The following is a 16,940-nucleotide window of genomic DNA, read 5'->3' on the forward strand; positions in this document are numbered from 1 at the left end:
CTCTCTCTCCGCAGCGCTGCCCGCGTGCCTGCGGGGACGCGGGGGCCCGTTAGCGCCGCTCCGAACTCCGCGGACGCAGTTCGCCTCGGCGGCCGCCTTAAAACTTCCCTGCCCTCGGATGTGTGCGCAACTTTTGCTGCGGACTCTGCGAGTAGCCGCCGCACTCGGCAGCTCGCAGGTCGGCCGCTGAAGCCGGCCTCTCCGCCGCGGCTCCGTCTCCAGCTTCCCTGCTTCAGGCCGTGTGTGATTCGGGGGGTGAAAGTTTCGCTCTGGCTCTCCTGTGAGCTGTTTTTCAGTTCTCACAAACTTCTCCGTGAGTGCAGGACTCCCTCTGGAGCTCTGATCTGTGCGCGTTCTGCGGCTCCGTGAATGCAAAAACACGCAGGGTTGCGCGCAGACTGGAGCCGGTGGTGGCGAGCTCCGCGCCTGCAGAACCGCACGTCCGACCCCGCATCGCTTTTGCTGGCGCTGCGGGGCCTCACGGAGGAGCCCAGGGTCCCGAGACACGCGCGCACGCGTGTGTCAGAGGTGAGCTGACGTGACAGCGGACGTGAACCGCAGAAACCGCGCGAGCCGCACGTTCAGAGGAGTCAAACCAGAGCCGTGACGCGCACTTTGACCCCTCCGTGGTCCTCTGAGTGGGACCGCAGCCCCACTCAGAGTTCAGATTCTCAAAATGATTTATTTATTTTTAATTAAAAAAAATTATGAGGAAAAGGAACATTTTGTTTAAATCTTAAATGTAATAAATAAAACAATTTAGTGAATTTATTAATTTGTACAAATCAATGGAAGTTATGAACCTAAATGCCGAGGAAGAAGAGTGATGTGAATGAATTTAAAATTAAGTTTAAAAAAAGAAAAGTCTTAATCTTTTCTTCTGAGAATAAGGCGTCTGTCTTTAGAAGCTGCAGCCACAAACACCAGCGATAATCTGCTTTATCAGCCAGTAAAACCAGAGATCAGTGCACAATCCTCTGACTGCTCTGTTCCCTGTGGGGGGGGGCTGCTCATGCTGATATTTACCCCACCTTTAATCAGATATATTATGCATAAAACATTTTATTAATTGAAATAGCACATTTGAATAAAAACAGTCTGAATGGAATAATTTCTGGTTTTTGTTTCGTTGGAGTGGCAGCAGCTGCTCTTTGACAACTTTACAGAAACGTAGAGTAGTAGAGCCGGTTTTCCCTCTGTCCGCCATAAGGGGGGGCATTTTAAGAAGTCTCTTTTTTCCTGGGGGAAAAAATAAAGGAAAATCCCACCATAGCAACAATTGAAAATTGAATTTATTTAGTGTGTTCTGTTAACCAGCTGAATTTATAAATTTAATTTATGCTTTTTATATTTACATTTATATCTTAAAATTTTTTTTAAATACCGGTAACTCTGCGGGGACAGTTTTAATCTGGTTCGGCAGCTTTACATTGGGTGTTGTGGGTTCATCTGGATGGGGGGGGGGGTCCTCCTCGTAGAATGATTGGCTGTCCTCGGGTTCTGTCGGGCTGAGGCGCCTGTCGCAATGTGACACTGAATCTTCGGCTTTTTGGAATTTTGGGGAGGAATTAACGTCACTGCTCTTCTTAGAGGCCAGTTAGCTGTGTCAGGAAGGAGCAGAGGGGGGCCCAGGTTCAGCTTCCACAGCCCCCCATCGCAGGTTTTGAACCAAACAATGAGCCCAAGACATATAGCAGCGTGTGTTTTGGGGCCGTCCAACAGAAAAGTCCAGAAACAACAGAGCAGCAGCATGAAGTAAGGAGGGGGGTCATCTGCCAGCTAACAGCTGAACTGGATCAACATGAACGCCGTCTGAAGGCCCCATAAGCTGAGAAGCAGGCAGGAAAGGGGGGCCCAGTTTGCTGGACGGGTCCAGGATGTTTCTCTACACCTGCTTGGACCAGACCGGCCGGCCAGCCGGCCACAATCCTGAAACAGCTCCAGCCTTCTTCCTCCGAGTCTGATCTGATTCTCTGGCTGGAGGATTTTAGTTTAGGAACCCTCCAGTTAGAGAAAGTGCAAGAGCAGCTGAGAACTGGGGTATTTTCTCCCGTTTTCAGGCTGAATCTGAGTCGGGGGGACAGCGAGTTTGTGGGAACGGACAGATGGAGGAGAGGAGGTGGAGGAAGCAGGACTGCAGCCGTGAGCGGCTCGGGAAGCTGAAATCCTGCACTGGGCTGTGAGGAATGTTGGAATGCGGCTCAGGAGAATATCCATCCACTCTGGAATGTGTGTGTGTGTGTGTGTGTGTGTGTGTGTGTGCGTGTGAGAGGCCAGCCTGAGCCCATCATCTGTCCGGCGGCCGCTCGCCGCCTTGATAGCTGCCGGAGGACACTAGCAGAGCGGTCTGGCTCAGAACAGAAATCATGGTTCAGGCCGTCCTGCCGGGAGATTTCCGAGCTCGGATGGCGTCTGCAGGTTGGCTGTTGAGCTCCAGGCGCTTTTGGAGACAAACCCGTTCTCCTGGACCTCCTCCAAGAAGAAACAATGTGCTGCATTCAGAGTCCTGACAGGGGAGGGCCACGCGTGTTTTCTGAAGAAGCCGTGCAGCTGGCGCTCGGATGCTCCGCCTGAAGATACAGTTTCCCACTCCGGCTGCTGAAGGTCTCGTCTGACAGCGAGCCTTTGCTTCTGCTTTTGTTGTGGGAAATTTAACCTCACATATTCACACCAAGCAAGAGGCTTTTTCTGCTAAATTGACCCCAGTTTTCCCGGGGAGAGCACACAGGGTTGTTGGGGGCAGAGAATGGTCAGTGTCGCTTTTCTTCGGCTCTTTTCTTTGAACATAGCAGGGGCTCAGGTGAATTTTTAGGAGATCTTCCAGTTTTCATCAGGAACAAAGGAGCTCAGAGAAAAATCAGCAGGAATTTAACATTTTTGACGTTTGTAACAAAATAGTCCTCATTTGATGGCAGTCTGAGCTTTTAACGGTTGTCTTGTCAATAGTCCGGTTTCTGTCAGAGCTCAGATTAAACAATCTCAACGAGACAAATGAAGGAAACGTGAAGAGGACCGTCATCCACCTAGAAATAAGCATTTCTTCTTTCTATTATGACATATGTCAGATTTCTTTCTAACGCCTCCGTTTAAAAATGTGTGTGTGTGTTTGAGAGAGGGGCTACATCAAAGTCATTTTTGCTAAAACAAGCATCGCAAAATTGTAAAAATTCAACTTTCAGTTTTGTTTTTAATTCCTTTACCTCCCAAATACACACAAACACACAACCTCACATTCTTAAATCTATTTAAAAGACTCAGTTTGGTCCCCAGCTCAAATTTAATTAAAATGGATTTTTGTTAATTATATTTTCTTTGCTTGTCTTGATATATTTAGGGCTTTAAAGCAAATAAAATGAGAATTTTTAATGTTAAGACTGGGTTTAAATTAAGTCAAATTTCTTCAAACTGACTAAACATTTAAAATAGTTTAATTTACCTTATTTTCAAAATATTCCACAGGATGGAATTTTGACAAATTGAAATTTGACTAAATTAAAAACAATCTGTTTTTTTGTTTGTTTTTATTTTAAATGATTTAGAATGAAACCTGTTGATCCAAAAGCTCAAAGTTTTGCTGGCATAACTCCACCCTCACCTGCCTGTGGTCACCTGTGTTGGGTCAGGCTGACGCAGGTGTGTTTGTTTCTGTTGAAGTGTTCTGAGGTGGGCGGGGTCAATGCTGGGGTGTTTGAATCTGATCATTGATTATTCAGTGTCAGTGATAACTTGAGGCTTTAAATGCAAAAGGATGAAACGTTCAATAATGTTCTGACTACCTGGTAATGATGGCAGAAAGTTGTTAAACCAAAACGGGGCTCGTTTGGCTTTAGCATGACTGATTTCTGTGCTGCTGCTATGTTCGTGTGAGTTTTACTCTGACACCTGAAGTCTTGTCTCGTTTGCCCGTTCCACAGGATGAATTCCATCCGTTTATTGAAGCCCTTCTGCCCCACGTCCGGGCCTTCGCCTACACCTGGTTCAACCTGCAGGCCCGCAAGAGGAAGTACTTCAAGAAGCACGAGAAGCGCATGTCCAAGGAGGAGGAGCGCGCCGTGAAGGACGAGCTGCTCAGCGAGAAGCCAGAGGTCAAGCAGAAGTGGGCGTCCCGCCTCCTGGCCAAACTGCGCAAGGACATCCGGCCCGAGTTCAGGGAGGACTTTGTGCTGACGGTGACGGGGAAGAAGCCGCCGTGCTGCGTGCTGTCCAACCCCGACCAAAAGGGCAAGATGAGGAGGATCGACTGCCTGCGGCAGGCGGACAAAGTGTGGAGGCTGGACCTGGTCATGGTGATTTTATTCAAAGGGATTCCCCTGGAGAGCACGGACGGGGAGAGGCTGGTCAAGTCCCCGCAGTGTTCCAACCCCAGCCTGTGCGTGCAGCCGCACCACATCGGAGTCTCAGTCAAGGAGCTGGACCTCTACCTGGCCTACTTCGTGCACTCAGGTCAGTCTGGCTTCCCGCTTTGCTGCTCGTGTGCGAGTCTGCAATCCAGATCAAAGCCTCATAAGCTTTCCCACGTCCCGCTGTGGTTCTCCGCGGTGCACTGTGGTGCTGCGGGAGCTTTCAGTTTCCGACCTCCTGTTGTGTGGGTGTATTGTGTGTGGATGCTTTTGCCTGTCAAGTGTGTTTGCACGCGTGCAGCTGAAGTCTAAACTGAGGTGGAACTTCTGTTTACAGTTTAATGTCCTTGAAGATCTTTTAAAAGACCTTTAAAATGTGAAAACAGCACTGACACCAGTTTGTGCACAAATATCCTTGAGCATGCCCGATGGTGGAGGCTCTTCCTGCTCTTCCCGCTCATCCTAAACCTCACGTTTGACTGAAGCTCCGCTTTTTTTGGCTCTTCAGTGGGGAGTTTGACTCTGAAGGATGTGTGGGTCAGTTTCCATGAAGCCCTTGGAGACGGTCAGCTGTGGGTTCAGAAAGGAATTCTTCAGGTTTGGGAAACATTTCTAAGGGTTAAAGCTAACTGCTGAAGTTCGATTTAGAACTAAAGAACATTTAGTAGCTGAAACAACCAGTAAAAGTTTATTTAGTGAACAATGTACAGAAATAGAAGTAAAGGTTTTCTGCTATCAAGGTGGACACAATTACCAAAATAAAGACCAAAATTGTTAAAAACAAATATAATACTCATTAACAGATGTATAAAAAATTAAAAATGATTAAATCCTGATGAAACTGCATAGAGAAGTTTAACTGAAAACATTTTCATAATATTTAAAAAATGTATTTATTGAGACAATAAAAGCACAAAAATGACATGCAAGCTTAATAAAAAAAACAATTTTAACAAAAATAATATTTAAATGACTATATCGTGCTATTCTTAAGCCTTTTCTAGTAAACAATATCCAAGTATATGATGATATTATCACCTTTGGCACACTAAAGAACATATTTTTTAATAAATATGACTTCATTTTCCTGAGTTCCTTCTCAACATGAAAGTAAGACGACTGGTTTTCTGAGGCTCCGCCTTTCACTCCTTGTGGGTGTTGTCCAGTTCGACCTCTGTAGCGTGTCTGCATCTCACCCAAAACAAAGAGCATCCAAACTTTAGCAAACATGGATGATCATAGTGTGCATAGGAAAGGAAAGTGTTTAGCCGATCACCGCTAGCTCCACGGAGAAGGGTGTGTGTGTGTGTTTGCCTGGGGCGGGGCTGGCAGCACAGACTTCCTGGAAGGGGCTGTCCTCACTTTGTGACATCACAATCTGAGGACCCACTCATTTTAGTGGATTGGGAGGGGCTGGTCAGAGGGCAGGTTTTTAGAGAAAATACAACACTTTGGGATTTGTTTTTGTGAGGATTAAACATTATAATACACTTAATAAATCAAAAAGGTGATTTTGTATGATATAGGCCCTTTAACTTACTGAGTCTGAGTCAAACATAAAGTCTATTGAAGTTCTGAGAGTTTGAAGGATTTGGAAGCCTTTACATTTGAATTCAATGAGCAAAAATTCATATTCTTTTTTCAAAACTGGACTAGAGAAGAATACAAGTTGAAATCTCCCAAAGGAGATGAGCATTTCTTTGATACTAGAATGGTGAAAACAGCTAAAAGCATGAAAGAGTTTTCAGGAGCTAAAACATATAGAGAAGAACCAGAAGAGAATGAAAGTTCTCACAGTGGCATCCTTTGGAGCTAAAGCAAGCTAATATTAAGCTGTTTAACCCTTGTTCTATCTTAGAGGACCCCCCCCCCCCCCCCCTTACATTGATGTGTTCTCCCTACCATGACAAAGGTGGATAAAGGTGGAAAGATTTCATGTAATCCATGGACACCAGTGAAGATCACAAATCATTGAAGAAAAAAGGTTCAGAGCACTGTCTAGTGGGTCTAGATGACCCAACTCCCAATGGTAAAGTGCCTAGGATAGCACAAGGGTTACTGTTACTTTAGTCAAAGTCAAAGTACATTTTATTGTCAATGTCTATAATGTTTTCACAAACACAGAAATTGAAATTCCGTTTCTCTCAACCTCCAGTCTAAACAGGGAATCTAACTTCAAATTACAAAATAAAATATAAAATAAGATGAAAAAAAAGTGACCATGAAAGGAGAAAATAAAGTGACTATAAAAAGAAGAAAAAATATATTACTTTTTATTGTGAATATTTATTTGAAGATCCTGAAGAGAAAGAAAAGATCATGAAGTGATTGAAGTACTGTTGTACTTAAAAATGAGTACTAATACTCAGACAATAAATTGACCTTTAAAAAGATGTTGTTGAGTTTCAGTCCCAATATTTTTTCATCTGCACTAAACATTAAATGGAAACGATTTTCTGTAATATTTTTATGTAAGAATTCATAGTTTAGTTGATCAAAGTTCCATTTTGTTCTGTTTAAGTAACAAAGTATAAGTTATGAAAAAAGTCTCTCCTAACCAAACTAAAATCAGCTTTACAATAGAAATGTTAAAAAAGAAAGGATATTTATTGAACATCTTGATAAAAGTGTCATCTTAAGTTCCAGCATTCCAACATCCTGAGTTGTAGTGTTTCTGTGTGTGTTTTTGTGTGTGCGTGCCGCTCAGACGGGTGGATAAAAGTCATGACTTTGCGTTCCTTGTGGTCAGGAGACCCAGCTGCAGTGTTAAGCAGATTCCTGTTGAACTTTCCCTAAAGAAAGCTGTTTGGGTGTGTTTGTTGGGGGGGTCCGGGAGCCGTGACCACCGGGGGAGCCATGCTGCTGTGAAGGTGGGATTTAAGAGCTGAACTTTCCTGCTCTTGCCCCACGTCTGTTGGGGTGAGACTGAGCCCCTCCCTCAGGGCCGGAGGTGGATTCAGCTTTTGGTCCTGCTGTGGCTGAGCTGATGAAGATGGACCTTCCTCCCATGCAGCACAGAGCCTCCAGATGTGCTTCTGGCGCAGCTGCAGCCTTCCTTTTCAGGTGCACTAAGCCGTTTCCTTCCTGGTTTCCCACAGATTCCCTCTAAGAGCGTTTGAGCGGGTTCAAAAACGTGTGAGTGTGGCTGGGGCGCTTGGCAGCCGTCTCAGGGTTTTTGGCACAGTGCTGCGTTCCAGGAGCTTTGAGGGTTTCTCCAACTAACTGGTTAACGTCATGTTTGACTGAGGAGGTTTCTAAGCTCACTGTCTGACATGCAGATGGTTCAGAAGTCAACAGCGTTTCCCGCCTGTTGAATAATGTGTCATGGTCTGACTGCAGTTTTTGTTTCTTGCTGGTATTGAAGGAACTGAGCTTCTCTTGATTAAAAGCCGGAGGAAGAAGGCAGGCGGACTTCAGGCTGTTGGGCTGTCCCACTCAGTAATTAAATTCACCCCCTAACCGCTGACCCCCCGAGGTGGGGTGGGGTGGGGGGCAGAACCGTTGCCAGTGGAAGCCACAGCGCTCTCCCAAGCATTTATTATTGAATCCTCTGAGAGGCTGCAGCAGAAGCCTCAGAGGAAGTCCACGTTTGCTCCGCTTCCTTCAGCCACAGCAGTGGTTTGCTCGTGTGACCTTTAAACACAAAACGCACTCAGGAAGTTTTTCCAAACTCTTTGTTGCATCATGGTCAGCAGGTTCCATTCAGAAGGTTGGGGGGGGGGGGGGGGCATAAAGGGAAACAAGTGGGTTTTAAACAGCTTTTACTTTAAATGTTCACAATTCAAAAGCTTTTCTTTTTCTTTTTTACATTAAAGACTATTGTGGGGGTGGGGGGGTGGCTTTAGCTCCATTGGTTGACCAGTCATTTGGAGGTTCTTGGGCAAGACCCCAAACCCCCACACTGCCTGCATTATTAGGAAAACTGTGAGTGATTTGAAATAAAAGCATCTGCTAAAAGCCCCGTGGAGCATTCACACCAGCTGGTCTGGTTCTGTTCTGATCCAGAACCGGGTTCCTCTGTTGGCCCTCTTGGCATAGCAGTTGTTAAAGCTCACCTAAACTCTGGTTTGGGCCAAACAACAGAACTCTGAAAGGAGGGTTTCTGTTCATGTGCAAATGAACTCTGCTGATGAACTTCAGTCTGAACGCAGACTGACTTTCCGGGGGGGTCGAAAAGGTTTGAGAAGGAGGCACACAAAAACAGTTCAGCCAAGTCAGCGAGATATTCACAGATTCATACTTCTGAGATCAATGTCTTTTTAAAAATGGTTTTAAACGGACAGCAAGTGTTTCTCGTTGTTCTCGGTTCTCGTTGTTGTTTTTGATGACAGACAGAGACCCTCAAGACCCGATCATTTTTCATTTCTCTTTGACAGAGCCCCAGTTTAGCCGAATTAACTACTGTGGGAACAAAACTCAAAATGTGATGTCCATGTGAACGAATGTGACGTCAGGTCTGAAGAGGGTAATCTAAAGAATTCCATGTTCTCTAAAAAAAACAACCCTATGGTTGTATTGACATGAGTTAGTCATGAATATTCATCAATATTTAAATGCTGCAACAACCATTTTAAAAGAAAATTATCATTCATTTTAAGGATTTTGAATTGAAATGAATCACATCTGATTAAAAATGTTCAATAGTTCTGAAGATACTAAAGCTTCAGTCACCAAGCTTTCTCCACATGACCAGTTATCACCAGTTTTACTAGTTTATAGTAAACTATTCTTACTAGTTGATTGTTAAAGCTCTGTTTAAGTGTTAAATGATAAAAGAAGGTTAACAAAACAAAAACTGGATCTGTTTATTACATTTGTTTATTTTTTAAATGTGTTACAAAAGTGTCGGATTGGGACTCAAAATCAAATTACTCTGAATTGGATCGGGCCCAAAAAAACCCTGATTCCTAATTTCATTGCTAAGTTTTAAAAACTGCACAAAGAAAGGAGACCCCCCCCCCCCCTTCAACACACACACACACACACCACACACTGGGGTTTCACCACAATTGAATCCAGATCAAACATGTACGTGCACACTGCTGAGTCAGCATTTCTCCTGTAGAACAAGTTGAAGGCGAGAAATCCCCCCCCCCCCTTCCATACCTATCAGTCTTAACAAGCTGCCCCCTCGGTGTCTGTTACAACACAGGGGTGTGAAACACGCGCTGAGAGGTCATAGGTCACTAGACCTGATCCCCCTCATTTAACCTCAGTGCTCAAAGGCGGAGGGTGGGGGCGTCAGAGAGACACGCAGACATAGAGCAGACATGAGGAAACATTGAAGAACGTGTTGAAGGTTCTGAGCTTTGCTCCTCATAAAACTCTATTTGATCATCATGATTTCAAAACCTGTTCTGCAGCAGAAACCGCTACGTGTGTTTGTTTGTTTGTGTCTGTCTGTGCATGTGTGTGTACATGTGCTTTTGTGTGTGTGTGTGTGTGTGTGACCCAGGTCCCTCCTGAGCTCTTAAACAGATTTCCAGTCTGGTTTCTGAACTAATTACTGAGTCAGATTTCCTTTCCTGCTTTAAGATGCTCACCTTGCGTCAGTGGGGGATCTCCTCTTCTTCAGAGAACAGCTGGAAACACCTGTTCATGTCACTATGACAGTCGTCACGGTAACAGAAAGAGCGCTTGTAGTCACATGACCAATCTGCTTCTAGCCATAAATGTAAAGAGTGGCTGAGATTGACGTTTAAATATTCCTTGATCTTCCTCTACATTTTTTGCTTCCTTTCCTCTTTTCCTATTCTTCTCCTCCTGTTCCTGCACCTAATCAACCATCATTGGAGTTGTTAAGAAGTGTAAAAATCCCAGGGTCTGTCGTGGTTCCTGAAGTGCACACCACAGCGGGACCACAGGAACCCACAAACCCACCGTGCAGATTTTCATTGAAATCGGGAGGTCTTTAGAAGTTTACCTTTACCTAGTGGTGGGCTGACCTATGGTGGTTGTCGTGGTAACCGTCTATTGGTCATCACCGGTGATGAAGGTCAGTCTGGGTTTGGAGCTACAGCTCAGCTGGAAACCTCCAGAACCACCAGAATCTCCACACGCCCAAAGGGCTGAGAGACAAACGAGAGCCTTAAACACACACTCTTGTGCACTCACGGATGTGCGTGCACGTGCGCTGCGAGAGGCGACGTGCGCGGGGCAGCTGTGGGCGTCTGCGGGGAACACTCCACAGATGGTGGAGGACAGAGATCCTGGGCGCCGTATGGCTGCTGCAAATGAAGGAAGGAAGAGAAGAAGAAGCAGGTTAGAGCAGCGCCGTCGCCACGGCGACCTTCATTTGTTTGTTCCAAACTTGGAAGACCAAATTTTCAAAAAAATCTTTTAGTTATTCATGCAACATAAATTCATTCAGACATTTTGACCAAGCCTTTCTACTCTTCATCAAAAAACGGGAATTTTTATAGTTTATGTTTCCCTAAAATCATTTCTAACTAGTTCAAACACAATTCCACACTGTACTTTTAAAGATATGTTTTCAAAGGTTCTCGCTCACATCATCAAATCTCCTTTCTGTAATTGTATCCAACAAATACTGTATTACAAACACATTTCATAATGATGAATAAGAGAAGGCGTGTGATTTCTGTTGTAGGAGAGAATTCCAGAATAAAGAAGGAAATATGGAACAAATAAACACAATGATCTAATGGTTCATGTTTCCAGGTTGTCGGTTTGTTTGCTGCTCTTGAACGCCTCACTGATGTCCCGACACAAACCTGCGGCTCCTGCAGAAGGGGGGTGAGGAAGGTAGATCATCTGCAGCAGTCTTCCTCAGGATGTGGGCGGAGCTGTGTTTGGCTTGAGTCCAGGAGACAAAAGCAGGACAGCCCCTCCTTTGTGTTGTTTTCTGTCAGTTTGTGCGTCAGATGGTCGTTGGTAATTATTGCAGCTATAGGTGGGCCCAGTTATGCTCCTGGTTCTGCCCAGTGTGGTCCTGTTTGGGTCGGCCCAGCATCCTGGATGACACTGAAACCTTAATAAGGCATTTATTATTCACAGAAATATTAGATATTCTTATGAATCTGTTTTATGAAAATGAAAAATTTGCTGTAAAGTTTTGACTATAAATGTTTGTGTGTTGAAGGATGTGTATTTGTGCTAGCAATTGTGTTTGTATGTGTGTGTAAGAGAGGGCGTGTGTTTGTGTGTGTTATACATTGTTTGTATGTGTCTGTACATAAGTGTGTTTGTCAAAATGTGTGTGTTAGAGAATTTGTGTGTGTCTTTACATGTTAAAATTTGTGTGTGGAAGTTTGTATGTGTGCACATATCTGTGTGTGTTTACGTGTTTTAGTATGAAAGTGAGCGCTTAGGTTTGAATCAGAATTTGTGTGTGTGTGTTTTAGTGTAAAAGGGCTTGTATGTGTGAGAGAACGTGTTTTTGTTTAAACGTGTATGTGTGTAGATTTGTGTTTAAAGAGATTGTGTGTGATTGAGTGTGTGTGTGTAAGACAGACTTCATAAACACAACAATTGAACACTTGAGTTGGACCCCCCCCCGTGGCGAACGTGTCTGAGTTAGGGAAACTCACTGACAGAGATAATTGGTAACTCCCCCCTCCTCCATCCTCATCATCAGTTAAGAGTGCCGTTTTGGGGGGGGGGGGGGGGGGGAGTTCAGTCTGAGCTGAAACAAAGTTGTTCTTAAACTTGAAACTTCAGGCTGAGGTGCTGTGTGAGAAAAAGACCCCCCCCCGTCCTAGTTTGTTGCCTGCCTGGCCCAGACAAACATGAGCTCAGATGAAGATGAAGCTGTTCAGCTGCAGTTTCATGAGTATGTTTGTGTCGGCATGTGAGCTGCAGTTAGCAGACTCACCACAGAAAGGATTTGAGCCGGGACCTTCTCACTGGGACGCAAGAGCACTAACCACCATTCCACCATGCAGTCCATAAAAGCGACAGGAGGCGTCTAACTGTGTGTACGGTGTGGTGTGTGTGTGTGGGGGGGGGACTTGGACATTTCTGTTGAACATTACAGTCTGGAGGGGCCATAGAACCGGGCCCAACTGTTACAGACCCAACCTCTAAAACGTTTGAACCTCACTGGGGGGTCTTTAATGATGAAGACCTGCATCAGTCACACCAAAGCAGCTGCCACAGTGCCACTGAGCAGGGCATCCTACCCCCCCTGCAGGACCAGCAAACGGGCTTGCTTGAATGGAGAGTACAGATCATCCAGCTGATGGATGGGGTTTCCGAAGGATGGCAGCAGGGGTTGGGCTTCAGTGCACACACACTTGCACGTGTGTGTACGCGCTCAGTGGGATCTGCGGCTTCCTGCTAATTAAATTCCGCCGCTGTCCATTAGACGGATAGAGCGAGCGGACCTGCTGACTCAGCACAGGTAGAGCAGCTCCTGCTCCAAACCAAGCAATTCATTTGGCCGTCCCCGTTTATACATCCATGGGTCACCGCAGCCTTTCAAGGGTGCGTGGGGGGGGGGGGGGGGGGCTTGTCCTCCAGCGTGCCGCTGTGCACGCACTCACAGACTTGATCATAGTTTGTCAGACAGGTTGTCATGTTCTGAGCTCTTCTTCCAGAATTTACCCTCACATGGTGTGTGTAGTGGATTCTTCGTGAAACAACCGGCCAGACAGGAAGTTAAAAAAATGCAGCATAAAAAGGACAAAAGGAGAACTTTATCTAAGCAGCGCGACAACGTCATCAGCAGAACCGCAGACCAACAGATTTTAAGAAGAGCAATTGTGGTGTCATCAATGCACTGATCATCATCCATGTTCTCTGTTGTTCTTGTACATAAAAACATCATTTCTCTTTTGCAAATACAGCATAATTTGCTAGATAAACAGATAAAAAAAAGGACCCCACTAGCCTGTTAGTCATGAAATCACAACACTTTTGGGCTGTATCGCTGGAAATAATAGAAAATACCGGTAATGCAACTGGTGGTATCACTGCAGAACGCTTGAGGAGATGCCACGGCCCGTTCACGAGCTTTTGCATGGTTACAAAGTCTTTAGTCTCAGAAACAGGAAGGTTTTATTCTGAAAAGGTGCATATGTACTCACTGATCTCTGCTATTTCTGAACAAAGAATCACATAACATGTCACATATTTAGAATGTGTTTTTTTTTTTTACATGAGTGCAGGTTTGAAAGGGAGGGGGCAGTAGAGGCTTTGAGCTTTAGACCACACGTTCAAAATCTACATGTGGAAGGTTTTTTAAAGATCAGAACCCAGACAGACCCTAAACTGGATCAGCAGCTCCCCACGCTAACCTTCTCTCATTAATCATGTGGTGGTGGGGGTCCCTGATGGACCCTCAGGTCCAGAGCATACCATTTTCCTCATCGGGGTGAAACTGGATCAGAATGTTCAGCTTTATGTCAAGTTCTGGTTGAGTAATCCCCCAAGCTGAGGCTCCACTCGCCCCCCCCCTCCCCTGGGGTTCGCCCGCAAGCAGGTCACAGCAGGAACTATTTAGGAAGCGACAGCTAATAAACAATGAATAATTTAGTGCTGCGTGGTGGGTGGGGGGTGCTGACTGGACAATCCCACAGTCATATCTACACAGTGCTGTGCACCTGTTTGCGTGTGTGTTGCTGAGGTAAGAAGCTAAATGCTTTCACTTGACTCCTGCAGAGGATTGTGGATAGTGTAGTTCTGGTAGCAGAACTGCTCTACCTTCTTTAGCATAATTTCCCACCACAGCCTTGAAAATTAACCAAAACAGTAACATTTGAATGCCCCCCCCCCCCCCCCCCCCCCTTACTTGCATGCAAATCCTCCTTCTCAGCCTCTTCCCTCAGTGGTTTCATCCCAGCACAATAAAGTGTGTGTGGAAAGGGGGGGGGGGGGGGGTGAGGATGGAGGGATGCAGGATCGCAGAATGGATGGAGAGCAATAGGAGGATGAATTGAGAAGTGCAGCTGCCAGATCATTCCCACACTCCGCCCCCCCCAAAGGCTTCATTCATGCTCTGCCTCATTAACATCTCATCTGCATAACTTGTTGCTGCCCCCCCCCCCCAACACACACAGGGGCAGGCAGACTAAGGAAAATCTCTGTTGACTTTCTCCTCCTGGGTTAGACCTGCTCAATGCAGCATCAGCAGTGCATTTAGCCACACACACACACACACACACACACACATAGTGTGCTTCTTTGCTGTTCCCCTAGTTTCTCTCTTACTGGATCAGCTTTATGCACAGGTGGGGCAGATGCACCAAAAGATGCCATCAATGTTTTTAGCCCCCCCTCGCACAGTTGAACCAAATTTGGAGTTAATTCACGTTTTGCAAAAAAAAAAGCAGCTCAAGTTTGAACTCAGCAGGTCAGACTCTAAAAAGTCATCATAAGCCCCGCCCACCCTCCTGTTACTCTATTTTCATTTCCTGATTGGTCTTCAGCATCTTTTTTTTTTGGGGGGGGGGGGGGGGGGTGTTAGTAGATATGGAGAAATATGCAGAGCCTCTGGGTCATGACTTTCTCCATGACTCATTATTCCAGTGCTTCTATACCTTCCTTTCCTTTCTGTCCTTTTCAATGTTTTTCCAACAACCAATCAGAAATCTCCCATCCTCGATCTTTGTTCTCCTCTCACAGAGCAACCTGTTGCTCGCAGGACCTTTTGGGGGCCCTGGGCCTATCTGGAGAGCGGAAGCTGCTCCACTTTGTGCCTCTCTGTTGTTGTTTGTGTCAAAGCATGTAAGCAGCACTCCCTCCAACCGCCCTCCCCTCATCGCCGGCAGGCTTTCCGGCCGCATTCAGAAAAACAAAAGAAGTCCAGACAATCACAAACCAGGGACTTTCAAACGGGATCTAAAGACACTTTGTCTTGATCTGAGCAGGCAGGGGGGGGGGGTAGGACCTCAGTCTAGTCTAGAAGGGGGCGTGAGGAATGTTGGAGGATGATGATCTGTTGTCGTGGTAACTGGAACTTGTGTTAAAGATGTTGACATTTTCTACATCGAATGCATGGTTTTATGCATTTTTGTTGTCATATTCTGTACACATGTGCTTGTGTGTGAGTTTGTGTGTGTACTGCTGCGTTGAGGTGACAGCAGCTGCTCTGGTTCTTCACATCTGCCGTTTAATTTCCTGAACTCTGCTGGAAGTCCTGACCTCACGTCAGTTTGCGTCAAGAACATCCGAAAGAAAAAACAACACCATAAAAAACAACAGGACACAGAGCAGAGGTCTGCCGTTATGATCAAGACCGTCCTGGATGATCCAGTTTTTGGATCTGTAATCTTCCGTTTGTGTGAACATCTGCTGTGTTCTGCACATGCTCAGTCACTCATGCTGATAATTCTGATGCTTTTTGAAAAGAAAATAATAATCTGATGAATGACATGAACGAATAAATTTAAGGAGTCCTTATGCTCTCCTTTTTGACATCCATTCACGACACTAGAGGTAGCCGTTTCCTCATTGGCTAACACTTTGAAGCCCCGCCCCTTAAAGCAGGTGTGAGTGGTGCTGATTCTGAAGTTTACAGACGGCAGAGAACGATCTGAAGCATCGGAAAACCCACTCCGGTGTGTGGTTGCCCTTCATGGTGCAGCACTGCAGAGAAGAGTGTGAGTGTGCACGTGAGTGTGCATGTGTGCGCTCATAAATAATTCCTCTCCATATTGCTTTTAAACGATAGCATCCCGCAGCCGCCCGTCGCAGCCCAGCTCGCCCATAAATGATGCTGTGACGGCTCGTGCACAGCTTGTATTAGTGAGGCTGCTGCAGTGAGGAAAGGGAAGGGGTCACCAAAGCCTCCCTGGCACCGCTCACTGCGCTCTAAAACTGAGCCGAACCCCAGGTCAACCTGCCTCTGAGGGAAGTTCACCTGCAGGGATCCACAGGCAGGTAGTGGATTTGCCTGTTTTTGTTTTAGATCACAATCATGCTGATGTGTAAAGCTGAGCTGCTGACGTCATGATTCAAAATAAAGGTCCATACACTGTCAGAAAAAATGTGCAAAATTTGTACCTTTAGAGGTACAATGGCTTGTCACTGGGGCAGTACCCTCAAGGGTACAAATGTTGTACCCTTTCATATAGGTGCGTATCTGTACCCTTTCAGTATGTACCTTTCAAAGGCAAATATGTACCTCTGTGGACTAAATTGTACCTTATAGTGCTATGGTACCATAATGTACCTTTAAAAAAGGTACAAATTTGTTCTTTTAAGGGTACTGCCCCAGTGACAAGCCTTTTGTACCCTTTGATGGCAAATTTGTACCAGATACAGCACATTAAAAGACCAGTATACTGTTTAGCACATTTATTAAACATTCAAAACAATTACAATTCTGACATTTCACAGTATGTACAGTGTCACAACAGGATGCATATATTTACAATTATTAGCAATTTTACAATAATGAAAAATCTATATTTTTCCTTCAGTTCACATTGCATTCATTGTAACTATAACCTTAACATTTGATCAATTGTAAACAGCACATAGCACTTCAGTTACCATTTTTAAACCATGAAATAAAACTTGTGACATTAACAAAAGAAGCACTAGACCTCATTTTAAGTACATCTTTCTACTGCATTCTACATTTTCTAAAAATAAATAAAAAAGTAAACTTATAACCAAGTTTAAATTAATAATTTA

At 45.1% G+C, this 16,940-nt stretch overlaps 1 protein-coding gene across 9 annotated transcripts in view; it reads left to right on the top strand.

Moving 5' to 3' along the window:
• The window catches only part of nfia (nuclear factor I A), a 123,790-nt gene that overhangs the window by 27,730 nt on the left and 79,120 nt on the right, over positions 1–16,940 (top strand). For 3 of the 9 annotated variants that reach the window (XM_023954066.1, XM_023954067.1, XM_023954071.1), the window contains exon 2: positions 3,915–4,443. In XM_023954066.1, coding sequence (XP_023809834.1) covers positions 3,915–4,443 — 529 coding nt within the window. Of the gene's footprint in view, positions 1–12; positions 529–2,639; positions 2,750–3,914; positions 4,444–16,940 lie in introns of those variants that run through there. The other 6 variants (XM_023954063.1, XM_023954065.1, XM_023954069.1 and 3 more) reach the window with 4 other exon arrangements.

This window comes from Oryzias latipes, chromosome 4 (assembly GCF_002234675.1).
Source record: "Oryzias latipes chromosome 4, ASM223467v1".
NCBI classification, from domain to species: Eukaryota; Metazoa; Chordata; class Actinopteri; order Beloniformes; family Adrianichthyidae; genus Oryzias; species Oryzias latipes.